The following is an 18,027-nucleotide window of genomic DNA, read 5'->3' as shown; positions in this document are numbered from 1 at the left end:
AAAGTCAATTTTTTTTGCTAAGCTGAAAAGCTGCTTCAGCCTCTAAAATCCATCAGCTATTTTTCTGCTATGCCCAAGAGCAAATTTGACTCAAAACCCAAAAGCGAGTAGTCGCTAAGCTCAGCGAAATTTATCCAAAGTAAAGAAATTATTTGTCGCTAAGTCAAAAATCTGCCTTAGCCCCTAAAATCCAAAAGCGACTTTTGACCCTAAACCCAAATGTAACTTCTCGCGAACTCAAAAATGACATTTGCTAAATAAAGTCAAAAAGTTATTTGCCGCTAAGCCAAAAAGCTGCTTCAGTACCTAAAATCCAAAAGCGACCTTTCCGTTATGCCCAAAAGCAAATTTTGACACTAACCCCAAAAGTGACTTGTTGCTAAGTTCAAAGGCGACATTTGCCCAAGTCCATAAAAGCTTGTCGCAAAGTTCAAAGGCTGGCTGCTTATGACCCCAAAATCCAAGTGACCTTTTTCCATGCTCAAAAGCAAAGTTCATTTTTGTCCTTGTCGCTAAGCCCAAGTGACTTACCTACTGATGGGTCAAGAACTTACTTTTGGCCCAAGACCAAAAAAGCAAGTTTGTGCGGTAGTAGTATACAGTGGTGGATCCAGCTCAGAGTTTTTTTAGGGGGGGGGGGGCAAACCATAACAATTTATTGATTCTTTCCATGCCTCGTCCATAGGCGTAATGTTAAAATTATGCCGTTTGGGAGGGGAAAATGCCCATTTTGCCCCCCCCCCCCCTCCCTGGATCCACCACTGGTAGTAGGTATAGCAGGCATCATGTTTGTTTTTTTTTTGCAACCAAGGGGAGGTGCTGTAGGTTAGGATGTAGGTTGTCGGTTTCAGGTAGTAGGTGGTAGATTTTAGGTTGTAGGTTGTAGATAAGGTTAGGTTAGGTTTAGTTATTTTTGGTTTGGTTAGGCTTGATAAGAAAGCTCTCTGGGTATAGCGCCTCTCCTCGGTTGCAAAAAGGAGTGTGACGCCTGCTTTGCGACTAACGTTTGTGCAATATCAAACACCAAGCATTTCACCTAGATATTAGGTAATTTACAAATGTAATCCTGAGGCTGGATTCAAACGTTAACAGGCACTAAATCTGGATACGATACCTACTACAAAAGAAAATACATGAATTGCACCAGGATTTAACAAATTACAAAAAATGGAACAGCCATTTGGCCCATTTTTGAAGAATAGTCATTCTTACAAGTAAAAAGACAATTGTATTTATATTAAGTTCTTGTTTTACTATTTTCTTGTAATATTCATATCATCCAGATAAATATTCAAATAAATATTTTCGATGTTACCTCTATTATGATAAGTTAAACATTCAAGCCGATAGGTAGGCATTTTCAGGCATTTTATATTTAGCAACTGCCGAGACCAAAGCGACGCGGGCAACAAAAGAAACCGTGGGGATAACGTCATTTTGAGTCATTAGATAGACATAAATGGTTTTAAGTACAAGGCATCTGCACATTTAACACTCAAAACAATTCAAATTAGCATTTTTATTGATAGACTATTGCCTAGATCTTACCGTCGAAATCGAAGTCGCCCAGCGCGCGAATGGCGGACTGGTAGTTGATAGAGCTGGACACCAGTACTTCTGGATGGGCGTGTTGTCATTTCAAGGTGCCTATTTACTACCTATTTAAAAACGCTAGTTATGAATTTGTTATTATTTAATCTACCTGCCACCCAAAACCGAAAACATCAAAATATTTGCAATTGCACATGCAAAATACCTACCCATTCCATCATTACAAAGTACCATCTCTTTCATACGTCATCAATATGGCACAGCAGAAAGCTGAAATGCCCGGCGGATTTGTGTGAACGCGAGGGAAGTCACGTGACCTTGAGTCACACTCTTTATGGCAAAATCCAGTAAAAAGGGGCCCATCTGATATTTATACAGACGTTATATCACGACATAAGGAAGGCGTTGTGATGCTCAGCATAGTGGTGCCCGATTTTCGGGCACCACTATGCAAACGGGCACCACTTCGCGTAGGTGTATCGGACAAAGGGCACCACTACGCTGGTCTTACAAACGCACACACACACACACACACACACACACACACACACACACCACACACACACACACACACACACACACACACACACACACACACACACACACACACACACACACACACACACACACACACACACACACACACACACACACACACACACACACACACACACACACACACACACACACACACACACACACACACACACACACACACACACACACACACACACACACACACACACACACACACACACACACACACACACACACACACACACACACACACACACACACACACACACACACACACACACACACACACACACACACACACACACACACAATGTTTATTAAGGAACCAAACATACATAAGAAATAAAGCATAATCAATGAAACATACAGTACAATAATTAACAACATAAGCGTGATAGCAGAGTGGTGCAAAAGCGCAATCGCTTGACTCGAGGCACCACTCTGAAACATAAGATAAAACATGTGAAACAACCGCCGCCGCCGCTGGCCAGTCGCTCATGAGCGATAAATTTTGATGGTTCCAACAGCCGCCTAGCTCACGGGATCGCATGATGAAATTTTGAATAAATCAATTGATTACTTCGAAAATCTGCTTGTTTTAGTTAAAAAGGTTTGGAAGATGTATGCCATATCACGACTGCCCTCGCCACTCAAGCGATCTCCGTGAATAAGCATGTTGAATTTCCGGTCAGGTGAATAGTTGCAAAATTTTCTCCGAGAATACGAGAAGCGTTATCGATTAGTTCTTTTCTTTGGGCATCATAATTTTGGCAGAATAGTACGTAGTGACGTACATCTTCTTTGAAATGACCACAAGAACATTCAGGCGTATCTGTTTTGTTTATTTGAAATAGATGTGAGTTTAAGCAAGACATATCAGTTCTTAATCGGGTATGTAAAATATTTCCGGTCTTAGAGCCAATTTTGTAGTAGTCTGGGGGTTTGGGCACCCCTAGTCGCTGAAGGATTTCTTTTTTGAAGGATGTTTGAGACAAGGATCTTAATGATTCTGGGAGGTGGTTCCATGTTTTAGCTGTTGATAGAAAGAACGAGGATTGGTAGGATGCGGTGCGGTGTGGTTGGATTGTGTGGTTGCTGTGATTTCGCAAGTCTCTTCCTGTCCTTTGTGAGCGGGTGTCCGGTATGATTGATCGGATATAGCTGGGTGTGTTTTGCATGCGGTTGTTGAGTGTGTGTATAATGTTATTTTGTGTATCTTTCTTCTTGTTTTTAACTTGTCCCAGCCTAAATCTCTCAACAACTTGTCGGTCGGTGTTCTAAATAAGGTGCCAGTCACAAGACGAGCAGCTCTGTTTTGTAAAACTTCAAGTCTCTGTGCGTCCTGGAGCGTAATATGTCCGTCATAAACAGTGTCGTAAAAGTCAAAATGTGGTCTCGTGTATGTTTTGTAAATTTTATCTAAAATTTCCCTGGGGATGTACGGAGCAATGGAATACAATGGGTTCAGGGTTCTGTTTACCTTTTTGCAAATTTCATTGTTAGTGTTTCCTCCTCTATCGCCATTGTCCCGTGCTCCCATTCCCATTTGGCTGTTATTGGCCGTACTCACCCACTTTTTGGTTGCGCTCCTCTACCACAACCTTGGGTGAGACGACGGTATCTATTACTGGGGACAACTAACAAAGACAACGAAGCAGGAGTGGAGTTTAAAAAAAAAACGAGAGAAGGAGAGAAAAAGAAAGGAAGAGGGGCCGCTGCGTGGGGATGGTGGGCGGGGGACGCGCTGTCCGCGGTCCATCTCCGCTCCCCGCCGGCCTCTGCCGCAGACTGACGGCTGTCCCCTCCGTCCCGTTTCCCCCTCCCTCCCCGTCCTCGCCCCCTCCTCACAGAGTGTTCTCCCGACCCTGCCTCGGACCAGGCGGCTCGCGGAGTCTTCAATTCGCGCCTCGTCGAGCCACTAAACTTCATTAGGGGGCCCTAATGTCGAATATGCTGATGAAATCGTAAGTCTTTTGAAAAGGTCATTCCAAGATGAGCGTGATTTTCGTGGATAGGTATTATATCGTCCCCAAATGTAAGAGCAGGTGGTGTGTTTTGCTGACTGCGTGAAAATGTCTGTTGTATTGTTTTGCTAATGTTGAAAGTTATCGCCCATTCTTCTCCGTATTTTTGTATTTCGTTAAGATCGTTTTGTAATGATGTTTGCGCTACATTCAAATTATGCTTTGCATGGGAGGCATAAAGCGATACGTCGTCTGCGAAAAACAAAATGCCGTTTTGTGTCTTAGTAGAGAGGTTATTAAGGTAAATAAGTGCCAACAGAGGACCCAACACCGAACCCTGTGGGCATCCAGCATTAATAATTTCCGTTTTTGAATAAGTGTCGCCGATCTGGACTCGCTGTCGTCTGTCGGATAGGTATGATTTTAGCCAATCATAAAGTGAGTCAATGATGCCAAATTCATGTCTACATTTGTACAAAAGTCCCTCGTGCCAAATTTTGTCGAAGTATTTTGAAATATCTAGGTAAATGGCAGTAAAATCGCTTCCTGAGTCCATTGCTTTGTATAAACTATGTGTCAAGTATAATAATTGCTGTTCTGCACTGTGGCCTCGCCGGTACCCACTCTGTTTATCTGTCAAGAGATTATGATGAGAAAGATGTGCATAAATATGTTTGTGAACTACTTTTTCAAAGACCTTGGACAAGGAAGATAGGAGACTTATAGGGCGGTAGTTTGTTGGTTCGGATGGGGAACCTTTGTTTTTAAATATTGGTTTGATATTAGCCTCTTTGAATTTGGAAGGATAAACGCCTAACGCTAGTGATTTGTTATATAGTTTCGACAAAGGAGACGCAATTAAGATAGCGGTTAATTTTAAAAGCTTCACAGGGATGTTGTCTGGGCCAGTGGATTTGTTAGCATCTAGGGAATTTAGAATTTGGAGAACTTCTCTTTCAGGTGTTGTAATTTTGCTTAGAGTGGGCACCGGCGTAGTAGCTCTTCTCCGGAGTGTTGTCTGCGAGAGCGTCCCATTGCTGTCAGTTTTAGTTTGTTTGGCGAAGAATTCGTTTAAAAGAGTAGCCTTTGTGTAGCTGTCAGTTAGTATTTCTCCGTCTTTTCCTTCAAATGGTGGGATGGTATCAATCTTTTTGCGTCCTGTTATTTCACGTAACGTCTGGTGATATTTGTAAGGGTCTCGTCTATGAGTTAAAAGCTTACGAACCTGTTTCTCTATATGCTGTCTCTTCATTTCCCTGTTTAATGATGTCACTACGTTCCTTTGATATTTCCAGCGATTCCAGTCGTAATTAGTGTTAGATCGTTTTGCTTGTTTAAAAAGTCTGTCGCGTTTCCTTATATTTTTGCTAAGTTCAGTTGGGTGCGTACATGGCTCCCTGTATGACTGCGTACAGGGCTCCCTGTATGACTTCACATGGGTGCGTACATGGCTCCCTGTATGACTGCGTACAGGGCTCCCTGTATGACTGCGCACAGGGCTCCCTGTATCATTGCATACAGGACTCCCTGAAGGATTCCCTACAGGGTCCTGTAGGATTCCCTATAGGGCTCCCTATCAGATACCGTATACAGTATCTGATACAGGGCTCCTTGTTATAGGATTCAGTGCAGGGTCCCCTGTTGGATGTCGTGCAGGGCACCCTGTAGGATTCCATGTATGTACAGCCATAGTTGCCTGCATGAAATCCTGTACGGCTACTCCAGCAACCCTGCACGACCCTGTAGGGACGTACAGGATTTTGGTACAAATCCTGTAGAATTTTTTCACTAGGGCAAGCCTTCAAACTAAATCACCAAGCATAAGAGCCATGTCAATGTACAGTTTCGTGTTGCAATTTTGTGCAAGAAATTACAATTTTTCTTTCAGAAATGCCCGGCCGCGCCCGGGGGTAATCCCAACCACCGCAGCCCGGGGGGGGGGGCGTTTTTCGCCCCCCCCCCCATCTAACTCCGTAAATAAGGGAGCTACGGAAACATTTAGCGATACCAAACGAAAGTTCCTTACGAAACGATTCTGAGACAACCAAAAATTTTTGACCTCAGGTCAATTTTCAAGGTCAGAGGTCAAGGTCAAAGGCAAAACCGGCATATGTGTACATGATCTCAAAGTAAACCTTCTAGAGGACAGCGGGATGCATCAAACCGGCAAAATTGGGTGTCAAACGAAAGAATAGAATCTGAGGATTCTGAAAATGTGCTCAAAATTAAAGGTCAAGGTCCAGGTCACGCCCAAAATTGACCTCAAACTTTGCACTTTTTCGTACATCTTGCATGCTAACTTCCAAAATGTTTTGAAATGTTTTGAGGCTTATCAGTTCCCTATTTGTGGTTCATCTTACGATAAAAGGCTGCTCAAAGGTCAAGGTCACAGAAGAGTGTCCTTGCTAGAGGCTATTTCACTGATTCAAGTTAGTAATAATAAATAAGACAATTTTGCCGTCCGGAAGCTCTAAATGAAGGCTTAGAGGAAAATAGATGCCAGACTCGTGATCAGCGGGTACAAATCCATCATAAACGACCTTTCATGTGTCAAGGTCAACCAGAGGTCCTTCGAGGTCACATGAGGTCAACATAAAACATGACCTTTTCCGAACAAAATATATATCATTCGACGCGGCTTGACAAGGCGAATGCGATGGTACCACCGCTGTAGCTCTAGGACCTTTTTTGTCGAAGTTATTTGCGAAAAACTAAAACCACATTTCGGGGTCGTTGATCCCTGACCTCTGACCTCAGGTCACCAAAACTATTTTTCTATTTTTATCTAGGTCAAACGCTACACAGCCGTGCTCGTAATTTGTCTTTATCTCTAAAACTCTATTTTTAGCAGCCATTTGAAGTTTGCGTCTGTGACGCCGAAGTTTGCCGTGCAGGGGTCTAGAAAAATGGACCTTGTGACGTCAAGTTTCGCTTTCCTATCCCTAAGCGTTCAGGAGCTATCGCAAATATTCGCCAGGTGGGGGGGGGCGAAAAACGCTCCCCCCGGGCCCGCGAGGGTTAAATCGTCAGGTCTAAAACCAGCATAATAATATTGTATTGCAGCAAATAGAGAGTTGTAGCATCTCAGCTTATAGTGATATCACACGGGGCAATTAACGCCAGCTCAACATCTTGCACATTTCAGTGCTGGTGCAAATCTAGCGTGATGAATAGAATAGACATTCATCCCACTCCGCGTGATCGTCCTTATCCTAGCCGTCCTCGCGGCCGCCGCGGCTGTGCAGTGACCGCGCGGAGTTGCTGTGCGCATGCGCGCTGACCGGCGCGGCGGCCCCGGTGACGGGCCGGTACCGCGTTCATATAAGTGGGCGGACGCGGGCGCGCGCAGCTTCATTGTGCACCGAGGTGGCAGAGGAGGACCGAGGAGTGCCGGAGCCGCGGGCCTGGTGGAATTTTCTGCGCGCCGTGTGTCCAGGCACACATACACCTACTGCCAGGTGAGAATAGAGGACGATCTGTGGTCTTTTGAACGGATGGAATCCACTGGAGATTGGAATGCCCGTGCAGGTAGCAAAGGGTGTGAGCGTGTTTCTGGTGGTAATGGTTCTCGACTTGTGATTCAGCCGTCATGTCGCCGACGGGCTTCTGCGATGTTATATCAGCTCAGCTTCACGAATCGGTGTGGTGCTGACGTTTTGGATGATAACGACAGAATAAATATGGCCGATTTATGCCGGAACAAAGTACGGGGCCTTTTAACGTTTTCTGCTGCACATCCTTTTTTGCCAGGCTGTTCTGCGCCTTGAGACGCTCATGTGAACAGAACGCTGAATGTTTTCAGGCTTACCTATTGTAATTGGTTTTATTAAACTTGTGAATAGCGATACATCTGTCATTTGCTCAAAATCCAGTTATATCGTGACTGCTTGGGCTGCTTAATTCAATCAAATCAAAGGAATTTCATGCAATCAAATTTTTCACAAGAAATTTAAATTCATTCAAAGAAAAAAATCATTAAGTGAGGATAATATGGTGACATTACAATTACTACATGGCTGCAAAAGATAATAGTATTTGTCATTGCAATACAAAGCTCAAGAGTCGCATATCGTTAGATTTGGTTGACTTCATAAAGCGTGTCAGGTGTTTCCATCCTATTTATAGGGACACTATATAATTCCATTTTGCATTTCTGTTGCAACCTTTCCAAGCACGGGACTTGAGTTTGCACTTTGCATGTCGGCCGACTGTAACGTGCACCGGAATGAGTTTAACGACGTGGCGTAACCCGTGCTGCAAGATTGCATGCAATTGTGCATCATTGAAGCTTCCGTATGGATGATCTAATGTGGAAATATTGCGTAAGTGATATTTTGCATGAATTTCCCGGTCACGAGGCTACTGCAGTGATCCTCCGCACGAAACTGAAGTCGGTCTCTGGATGACTTCTATTTCAGTAGGCGGAACTATGGTCAAGCGTACCCATTTTCGGGAACGCATTTTCGTTCCCATGTTTGGGAACGATAAACCCAAATATGGGAACGCCATGTAGGCATTATTTAAAACAAGAAAAAGAACCGTTAAATGACGTCCAAAAAATATAAAACGATCGTGAACCGCCTGATATTTGTCTCAATATTGTTGGGAAAGAGTTTGATATTGTAAGGCCCATCGTAGTTTCAAATCGTTCCCCTATTTCTAAAGCAGTCCATCATCCGGGCCGCGAGCCCAAATTTGGGAACGCTCTCGTACACTGGCGCTGCAAGCGTTCCTTATTATGGGAACGGCGTACCCAAAATTGGGAACGATTTCACCGACGCCTTTCAGGGGCTCTTTTCATTAACAAGCATCACGTCCAACGCCGCAAATTATTGTTAACGCAACAATCATCAGATGACCTTTCCGGCAAGACCGTCGCATGTTTCGCCCGGTCTTCTGCGCTTTTATTCCCGTCGATCTCGCAGCGGGCACGCCCCCCTCTGCAGGATTACGTAATTCACAACGCTCAGCGATGTTCAACAAGGTCTTCCATACCTATATCCACCGTCCGCGCTGAGGGTGGAGACATGTCAAGCACCTGTCTGTTTATCACCGATAGTTGACGAGTACAAGGAAGTATCCAAAAATGGGAACGCTGAATATGTCACACCCTCAAAACACCTAGTCCCAATGAAAATCTAGTTTTTTCCTTTCTTGCGAGTGTAAGTGGCAAAAGGCCTGGTAGGATGGGCACGAGGAATTATCGAAATCAGCATAAAAATTATAAATAAGCCACACAGAGCGAGCTATATAAGAGAAATTCCCCCAAAACGATCACGCTTAGAAACACGGAAGACAAAAACCACGCTCATGACGCTCCTTATAAAACAGCTCTAAACAGCTAGCATCCAAATAAAATATGTCTTTCCGGGATGATAAAATACAGCTGGATAATTTTCAACCGCTTAAACTGAGTTTACAACAGTAGCTCGGTAAATTCACTCACGTTCCACGCGGTCGTCCGCCCCGACACAAAAGTCAACAATATTACCTCGGGACCGTCCGCGTCTTCGCTTGCATTTGTCAGCATCTGGTGTCGATAGTATGAAAGTTCATAACCAGGCGAAAATTATTATACTTTACCTCAAACTAAAAAATGCTTCATTTTCCTTAAAATTGCATGTTAAATGTCGTATAACCCATATTTCCACCATTCTGTCATTTTCAAAAAATCATTAAAAATATCATTCCACGGTCAATTTCCTTGTTCCACGGTCAGATTAAGGATAACTTTATGGAGATTTAGTAGATACTTAAATCAGCGTGCACTTTTTTGAGACGTGATGCACTTTTGAGTTTTAGTGGGAGAACGGCCGAAAAATTGCCTTCCGTTCTCATAAATGGGAACGCCCGTTCCCATATTTGGGAACTCCGTTCCCAAAAATGGGAACGTTCCTATATTTGGGTACTCATGACCATAGTTCCGCCTACTGATTTCACAGGCTTTGCTGTATCTCCTCTTGCATTGTCCCAAATAGCCTGTAACGTAACAGCCTACACTGTCCTGCGGCAGTCCTCTGGCCGTCTTCTCTATTAGCACTGGCACATCTCGGTGCGCCCCCCCCCCCCCGCCCCCCTCCCCCTGCCGGACCCCCGCGCGCCGCGCCGGGAGCCGGCGGTGACCGGTCCGACATCCATGTCTGGGCAGTTCCGGCTCCTAATCCCGGCCACACGCCGCCGCTCGGAGGCCCTCGCTCACTGCTACCGAGGTGTGTTACCGGTGACACGCCGAGCCTGACAGCAGTCATCTGACAGGACAGACACCGTTAGAGGACAGTCTGACCGGCCGGGACGGCTGCTGTCGAGCACTGGGTCACTCGGCGCATAAAATACAGTCCTGTCGCGGGCTGATGCAACGCGTGTAGCTCATTTGCATTGCAAAGGAAGGAAGGCCCACAAGAAACATCTTATGAGATACCGTTTTTATTAGCATTTGACGTAAATTCTGCACTCTGCAGGACATTATTAGATGATTTCGCAAGTGTTCATTTTAAATATTTCAATTACGTCGCTAAACAAAATACTTAAAACAATGTTTTTTTCTGAAACAATTAACTCGCTTTGACGTAGGTATGGGTATTTGTTTTTAAAGTCTTAAAACCAAGCCACCGAGAACCAGGCCAATGGATATTCTCTCAGCTTCACGAAGTGCAGCGAGTCGTTGTTACATTCTGTTTGTGATGTCAGTTGTGCAGCTTTGTGGTGCACCTTAACCAGGGTCATCAGATTCCTGAGACAAAAGGTGTCCACTTCGCAAAAGAAGTTCTGAAAACAAAGGCATTTGCAACATTTCCCTCATCAGATGGCACTGCCTTTGCTCGTAGCTCTTCCGCCACAGCGCAGCTTCTCATTACATACAGACACTACAGTTACGCTAAACAAGCTATGCTCATCTCCGGATCCTGGCGACTGCTGCCAAGGTATTCTTTGCATGCGGCACGAGCGGCGTGCCGCTGACCATTGAATTGCATGTACTGGTCGGCGGCACCTCTGACCCGCTTCTTCCGGTCCGTGACCGACATCCGAGAGGTGATGTGATAGCTGAGGCACGTGTCAGGCGGCAGCGCAGCCCACTTTTGGACCGGCTCTGCGTCCGCCCGCTGCCCGCGACCGGCTCCAGTTGTACTACAGGCGAATTTCTCAGACGCTGAATGTATGCAGCCTCGCATGCATTGATTAGGCACTAGGCAGTGTACCAGGCGGCTTTCACATGCCAAACCGGAACTAAAGTATATTTTGGATATGCAGCACAGCGTCTTTAACCCTCGCCCGCACATGCCATTTTCCCATCCTAGAACGCACATGGGGGGGTGGTTGCCCCCCCCCCCGCGCCATTTCGTTCCTGTTGGAGATAGAGCTTAGCAGTAAAGACCAAAAAGATTCTTTGGGAAGAGACGAATCCAATGGTACCCAGTTTTACCTTCTCAGGTCAGTCATTGGCCTTCCAGGTCAGGTCAAACTAAAAAATGTTGCTGTTTTGGGTCACCGTTGGATATCAAGTGCGCTGCTTATCAAATACCGATGACGATGCTGTTTTCTGGTGCCAAGCCAGCTAGAACCTCTTTGTCACACTATCCGACTAGAATTTTGCTGCTGAGGTCATTTCAGGTCAAGTTAGGTCAAGGTCAATTATATGTGTGTGTATGTCTGTGTGTGTCTGTGTGTATACTGATGTGTGCACCGATTGTTTTTGGGTCCATATCACATGAAATCATGATCTGAGAAGCTTTTACCAAAAATGCAGTCAAAAAACTTCACAAAAAGTAAATTCAGCTTGCCTAAAACGCAATTATCTTAGATGACCTAGGTTGACCTTGACCCTGACCTTGACCCCTGTACATCGTCGAACAACATGTCCCATGATAGGTGGGAGGTAAGACTGGCAAAAAAGGCCGAAATCAGGGTGTCAAAAGCTCACAAGGCCCATGGCAAACGCAAGATGTTGAGAATTGGCCATTTGGGTCATGACATGACCTGACAAACAAGGTCATATCTCCGAAACCAAAAATCACAGAAACTTGAAATTTTCAGTGGACATCAAGAAAGGATAGACGAGCAGCTATACGAAAAAAAATCAGCCTTCTAGCTCTAAAAATGCTGAGTGCAGAGCAGAAAGACTGCCTGGGGGGGGGGGGGTGGCAACCACCCCCCCCCCCCCATGTGCGGGCGAGGGTTAACTGGTCGTAAGGAATTTGAGTTCATGATCTCTTCACTCTGTTCCCTAAAAAAGGGCACGGCCTCGGAACATCTCAAAATGAGAACTGGCGAAAAGAGCAAATAAATGATCACGGTAAATGTTTGTGACTGGCGTGACTGATCAATAATTTTAGCTTTTGCTCCGTCACGTTTGAAATACAGGTTTAAATGTAATCAACGCACGACGCAATTTTACATTTTGCAAGTAAAATGTCGCATAATAGCTACTCGTTTCAGCCAAAACGTATAAATCGTAAAAAGCAAAGGAAATGTTTGAGCTTCTTGAAGATATTTTACATCATCTTTCAGCCTATGTAAGCAGCAAATTGCGCGTAATAACAATTAACACACAATAATGAACGTCAGTCATCCATACATACGACCGTTTCTTCCTTGCAGCGCAGGAGCGGACCCCTTATGGGCTTCCTGATTGTGTTTCTGGACCCCTCTCTGAGAAACTGAGAAAGCACTCGGAACTGGGGCGTTTTCGTAACCTATATTGCGGTTATCGTGGCAGCGCTATTGAGTAGTTCGCACTTGCAGCTGTTTCTCGTCAGGCTGGGAAAGTGGCTGGTTGGGCACGTGCAGCCACTTTTGCTCGGCTGGTTCCACTGGACGGTGCAGATCTGCCCCCCTCTCCATCCACCGCAGATCCACCGCCTGCCTCATCTCCTCGCGGCGTCTCAAACGGGCCACTCCCGTTCGCAGAATCCGTACAGGGGGACCGCCCCAGCCGGGGATCAGCAGAGCATCCTCTCGAGGCGGGCTTTCGGTGCTCTCACTTTCACTGCGACCGGCCGATATTCTCTCCCAAGGTCATGGAGTATTCTTGTGTGACCGTTCATGTGCGGGAGGGGTCGTGGAGGGGCGAACGAAAGGGGTGCTACCAGTAAACAGCGGGCGCTGTCAACAACGCGATTAGGACCGGGGTCGCCGTCCAGAACACTGGAATGCCGCCAAGGTCCCGTGGGCCACGAGCGTCTTTGTTCTCACGCAGAAGCGGGGATCGGGTGTGGGAAGCCGGTTTGCCTGGGATGTCATCTTTTCATTGTCCGCTCACCAAGGACAAAATATAGCAAAAATGAGATTACTGGATTCCCAGTGCACAGACGGAACCGGCAACATAGCGGGATCGAAAACTGGACTTGTGCAGGAGAAGGCTGGAAGATTCAGGTATGCAGAGCAATTAATCTACTGGTCTCCTCCATATCCTCATGATGGGACTATTGATGACATGAAGCGCAGAGCCATATATAGTTGTTATTGTGTGCTTGGATACTTAGTACTGCGTGAACACTGGCAGATTGTTTCTTCCTCCTTGGTATATAGCTTCCTTTAACGGTTAAATACCTGGCGAAGTTATAAATAACGCAAGAAAAACACAGCACTGTTACTTGCAACGCTGTTAGCTTTCGGCATCATTTATCTAGAAATTCAGTTTGGCTCTCCGTCCAGCAATGTTAACGTCCTATTTCTTATAAAGAGTCGTGCTTAAAATCAAACATAAACGCTCTTATTTGTTAACGTATGATGGGCAGCGACGTGCTCTCCCATCCCTCCATCTGAAGGTATTCCCTCGCTGGAGATTAGGACCTTCTCTGGTGTAAGTCGGCTCAGTGTCTGACCGGACCCTTGTGCTCTGATCATTATCTGCACCACCGTAAAAAAATACACCCAGTGTCCGCACCTCTTCTGCTGGCGTCTTTATTGTGACGGGATGACTCACAGTCACCAGTCACCGGCGCAGCCGCTGCGCCGGTTAATCTCTCGTGTTCCTCGGCAGCACTCATCCACCAGATAAAATGAAAGGCTTGGCCATGAAGAATTTAATTTTGATATCAATCAGAAATCCCTTGTGCTTGATATGCTGATAGTTTTTTTTTTTTTGACGTTTTTCGACTGTTTGTTTAACCAAGGATTTCGTTTTTCTGAGAAGAAGATAACTTAGAACTTGGTTAATGCGGGTTTTGTACGCAATGCCGCTTTAGTTGCAGAACTACGACGATCTGTTACTCTGATTACGGATTTCCAGGAGCTGGAACATTTAGTTCGTTAGGTAAAGTGAAGGAAAATAAACGAGTTTCCCCATCCTTACTAATCAGCACAGACAGACGAAATTCCACTGGGCCAGCCGAAGAGCTGAAAATTTCGTCGAATAGGTACCATCGCCGTTAGATGTCTTGTTTCCGCGTTTTCGTGTAATTGTGTCCGTGTGTTCTGTTTGTACCCGAAGCCCAGCTGACAGCTAACACGACGCTTCTCTCCTGTTCACAGACGATGATGAGGGCTCTGGTTCTTTTGGCTGTGGCGGCCTACGCCGCTGCGCAGCGCGAGCTGATCCTCCCCGACCCGCGAGCCTGCGCCAACCGTACGTATCTCTATAGTGCCTATTCTCTTGAGGGGTTGACGTACTCAAAAATAACGTCTAAAATGTTTATCGGATACGATACTGTTGATCAGCCGTTCTAAAATGCCAGTCTATGATAACATGAAATAGGTTAACAAACATCTACTTTGTGGGTTTATCGGATTTGCGATCGTATCTGGAGACTGCGCCAGGAGTATGAGCTGACCTGGTAACTCCCGTTCCCCTCAGGCGTCCGACACGCACACGAGTTCCGTAACGGCCACCACTACTTCTACTCGTGGCGGCACCGGGCCACCTCGCGTCACGAGCGCGACTGGCTGGACGCACGCAACATCTGCCGCAAGCACTGCCAGGACCTGGTGTCGCTCGAGGACCCGCAGGAGGCGCGCATGATTGAGAACGCCGTTGCGCAGGACAACGTGCGCTACATCTGGACGTCCGGACGCAAGTGCGACTTTGACGACTGCGACCGCCCCGACCTGCAGGTGAGATGACGTGGTTGAGCTGGCTGAGACGGTGCAATTGCTGATAACAGTAGTGAAGATTATGTGCTACTAAATATTTGAAGTTTTCACTCAGGCCATTGTAGCATAAATTTTTACAATTCACATGTCTTTTGCACGAATGTACGCTTAGAACTATCAGATGTGTTTTACGGCGTTTTTACCATTATATAAAGTACTCTGAATTTAAGAGCAACCGGTACACTGGTAACCTTGCTCTCCTCTCCGACAGCCCAAGCTCATCAACGGCTGGTTCTGGTCGGGCTCTGGCCAGAAGATGCCGCCGTCCAACACGCGCACCGCCCCCAACTACCCTAACTGGTCGCCCACGGGCGGCTCGGGCCGCGCGCAGCCCGACAACCGCGAACACGACGAGGGCACCGGCGAGGAGAGCTGTGTCGGCATCCTCAACAACTTCTACGGCGACGGCGTCAAGTGGCACGACGTGGCCTGCCACCACCAGAAGCCCTGGGTGTGCGAGGACTCAGACGAGCTGCTCAACTACGCCCGCTCCACCAGTCGCATCCGCATCCCCTGAACAGCGCCGCAGACGTCAGTTCACCATCGCTAGTTACGTCAGCTGATGTCAGCAAAGTCATGTGACAGCAGACATCAACAGCCAGCACTGTTAGCGAACCAAGTGTAAATGTGTGTGGCTGAGGATCGATAAAATTCAAAACACGTTCGTTTGCGCGGAAATGTCCTCATCCAATAGGTCAAGGTCAAGGTTTTTGCAGGATTCGTAAACTGAAACGGATGTCTGATAGGTCAGCTCAGTCTCGATCAGAAGGATAAAAGAGCGACCGTCCCACTTCCACGAGTAGGGCCAGGGTAGAACTGTGACCGGAGATGTGTATTTGATAGCAGTGCATGGTATCGCATTAGCCGTAGGTGTTTATGCTGCGGTATTGTTATTTTATTGTTTGAGAGCCGTGTAATATATTGATTTATTAAAGCCGACTTATTTTTCTATTTTGATGCAATTAATGTTGTGTAATGAAGCACGATAAACACGAAAAACACACTGCAATTATGAGCTAAAGTAAGCTAGCATGTCTTCTACACAATTACCTACATTACAAAATGATGTGCATCGTCGCTGATCACTTACTGCGTCCCTTCAGTGCTAGGCTTTTACATAAAATCAGCAATATGTGATCGTCTTACAAGTTACAACCACTTACTATAATGCCTATACTTATGATCTATCTGCCTATATGCCTATACTCATGATTATATATGCCTATAATTATGTTCATACTAACGACTATTCAAAAACGTGCTAATTTGTCCTAGCCTTCACCCGTATAGGGCGGGGGGTCGAACGGACCCCCCCCTCGCTTTTTCGCAAATAACTCGCGTAAAAAGCGACCAATCGCAACGAAACTTTTAGTACTCTCAAGCTGTTCAATTTTGCTCCTACCCTAAAAATTTCATTACTCTGACCCAAATGACCTGGCTTTGACCTATTTCTCGAGATCATGTTTTGGCAGCACGCTCGTTTTTTTTCTGAGAAGCTCTGGCTCGATCAGGGGCCACACGGCAAGGGGAGGGGGGCAACGGATCCCCCCTTATATGCTCGCGGCTGGCAAAACACTAATACGGTCGAGGGCTAGAAAAGGCTAGGCAAAGCTGGCCGAAACGCCAAGTCGTCTGTCTTCCTCGCATTGGGGAGGCATTAAATGATGGTGTATGAAGGAAGCGCGCATTTAAGCCTTTACTGGTTGTGCATACCCATGAGATAAACTATGTTGTAAAAACGAATTTAAACGCTGAAGGTAATAAGAATAAGGCTGATCACGGATCGTTCAGCGATTCTGACTTGTCCGTTCGTGGCCGGAACAAAAGAGGTCATCAAATTCAAGACAGTCTTTGAGCTCGTGTCGCATGCAGATGTCACGCAAGTGACGGCAGAGCTCACTGATTCAAACGTTGAAGACGGTAGAGTGGAGCTCTCCCAGTCAGTGACACTGCCCTCAAAGCGACTATGGAGCAAAGTCTGAGAGACATTAGTGATGAAAGCGGAACCGAAAGGAGATGAATTGACCAAGCGGCGTCTTGAAAATAGTGTGAAATGGGGAGCTGCCAAATTTGACGTACACTGGGCGCGAGCTTTAAAATAGACACTCAGACCTACCAGCAATGGCTTAAAACTGTCGCGCTAACTACGAGTAGCGTAGACGAAGAGGCAGTGAGGCCTGGATGTGCTGGAACCCGTCTTAATGACGAGATAGTAAATGTACTGGTCGACGCACAGTTTTATAAAGGCCAATTGGGAATAAATGCTAATCAAATCGAAATGTTTCCTTCGCAAATTCAATCGTTTTTAATGCAAATGACATGGTTTAATGATGACTTTTGGTTGCCTCTTTGTTTGTGGTAAGCTAAAAGACGCAAAATATGTCAGTAAGAAAGGAAATCATTCTTACGACCTTTTGTGACAAGACCAGGATCCAGGGATCCCGGGATCCCGAAATAAAAACTTTCGGGATCCCGGGATTGGCAAAACGTTCCGGGATTGTAATCTCTAGCATTTACGCTTTCTTACACAGCTATCAAGTAGGCAAAACAAGGACACGGAAGTACATTTGATGGCTCTTAGAGTGTCTCCGGCTGTCTTTCAGGCCTCTCTCTAGTCACTGCACTGGCTCGGCGTGACCAGCCAATGCCCTGTGTAGCGCGACGCGTACTTTCAACAGACACTTTCGTTCGTCTGAATAATGCATCGCGACGCGTCTGGCGCCTCCAGTCGAGAGCAGAGTCGAGTAACAGTGAAACGGGAGACGTGGTCTGTCTGCCAGTGCATGTCACCTGCCAGCTGACAGACGCTTCTGTGTGTCTGTTGGTCTGTCATATGTCGCTTTGTCTGTCGTTCTGCTGTTTTACTGTCGAATGTCGGCCTGTCAGT

At 46.1% G+C, this 18,027-nt stretch overlaps 1 protein-coding gene across 1 annotated transcript; it reads left to right on the top strand.

Annotated features, from left to right (window-relative positions):
- Positions 1-7,230: 7,230 nt before the first annotated feature.
- LOC122380228 lies at positions 7,231-16,074 on the top strand. The gene is made up of 4 exons (XM_043363214.1): positions 7,231-7,510; positions 14,523-14,616; positions 14,845-15,101; positions 15,352-16,074. The coding sequence occupies exons 1-4, from the start codon at positions 7,322-7,324 to the stop codon at positions 15,655-15,657; spliced, it is 846 nt and encodes a 281-aa protein (XP_043219149.1). The 5' UTR covers positions 7,231-7,321; the 3' UTR covers positions 15,658-16,074.
- The last annotated feature ends 1,953 nt before the right edge of the window (positions 16,075-18,027 follow it).

This window comes from Amphibalanus amphitrite, unplaced genomic scaffold (genome assembly GCF_019059575.1).
Source record: "Amphibalanus amphitrite isolate SeventyFive unplaced genomic scaffold, NRLGWU_Aamphi_draft 000093F_arrow, whole genome shotgun sequence".
NCBI lineage: Eukaryota > Metazoa > Arthropoda > Thecostraca > Balanomorpha > Balanidae > Amphibalanus > Amphibalanus amphitrite.
Note: the sequence above shows the minus strand (reverse complement) of the source record. Positions and strands in the feature narration are given on the sequence as shown.

Excerpts from the sequence above, each read along its gene's own strand:
- LOC122380228 (XM_043363214.1), top strand. The coding sequence starts at position 7,322 with ATGCGCGCTGACCGGCGCGGCGGCCCCGGTGACGGGCCGGTACCGCGT. Across the intron at positions 14,617-14,844 it reads CCCGCGAGCCTGCGCCAACC|GCGTCCGACACGCACACGAG; the intron begins GTACGTATCTCT and ends CGTTCCCCTCAG. Across the intron at positions 15,102-15,351 it reads GCGACCGCCCCGACCTGCAG|CCCAAGCTCATCAACGGCTG; the intron begins GTGAGATGACGT and ends CCTCTCCGACAG.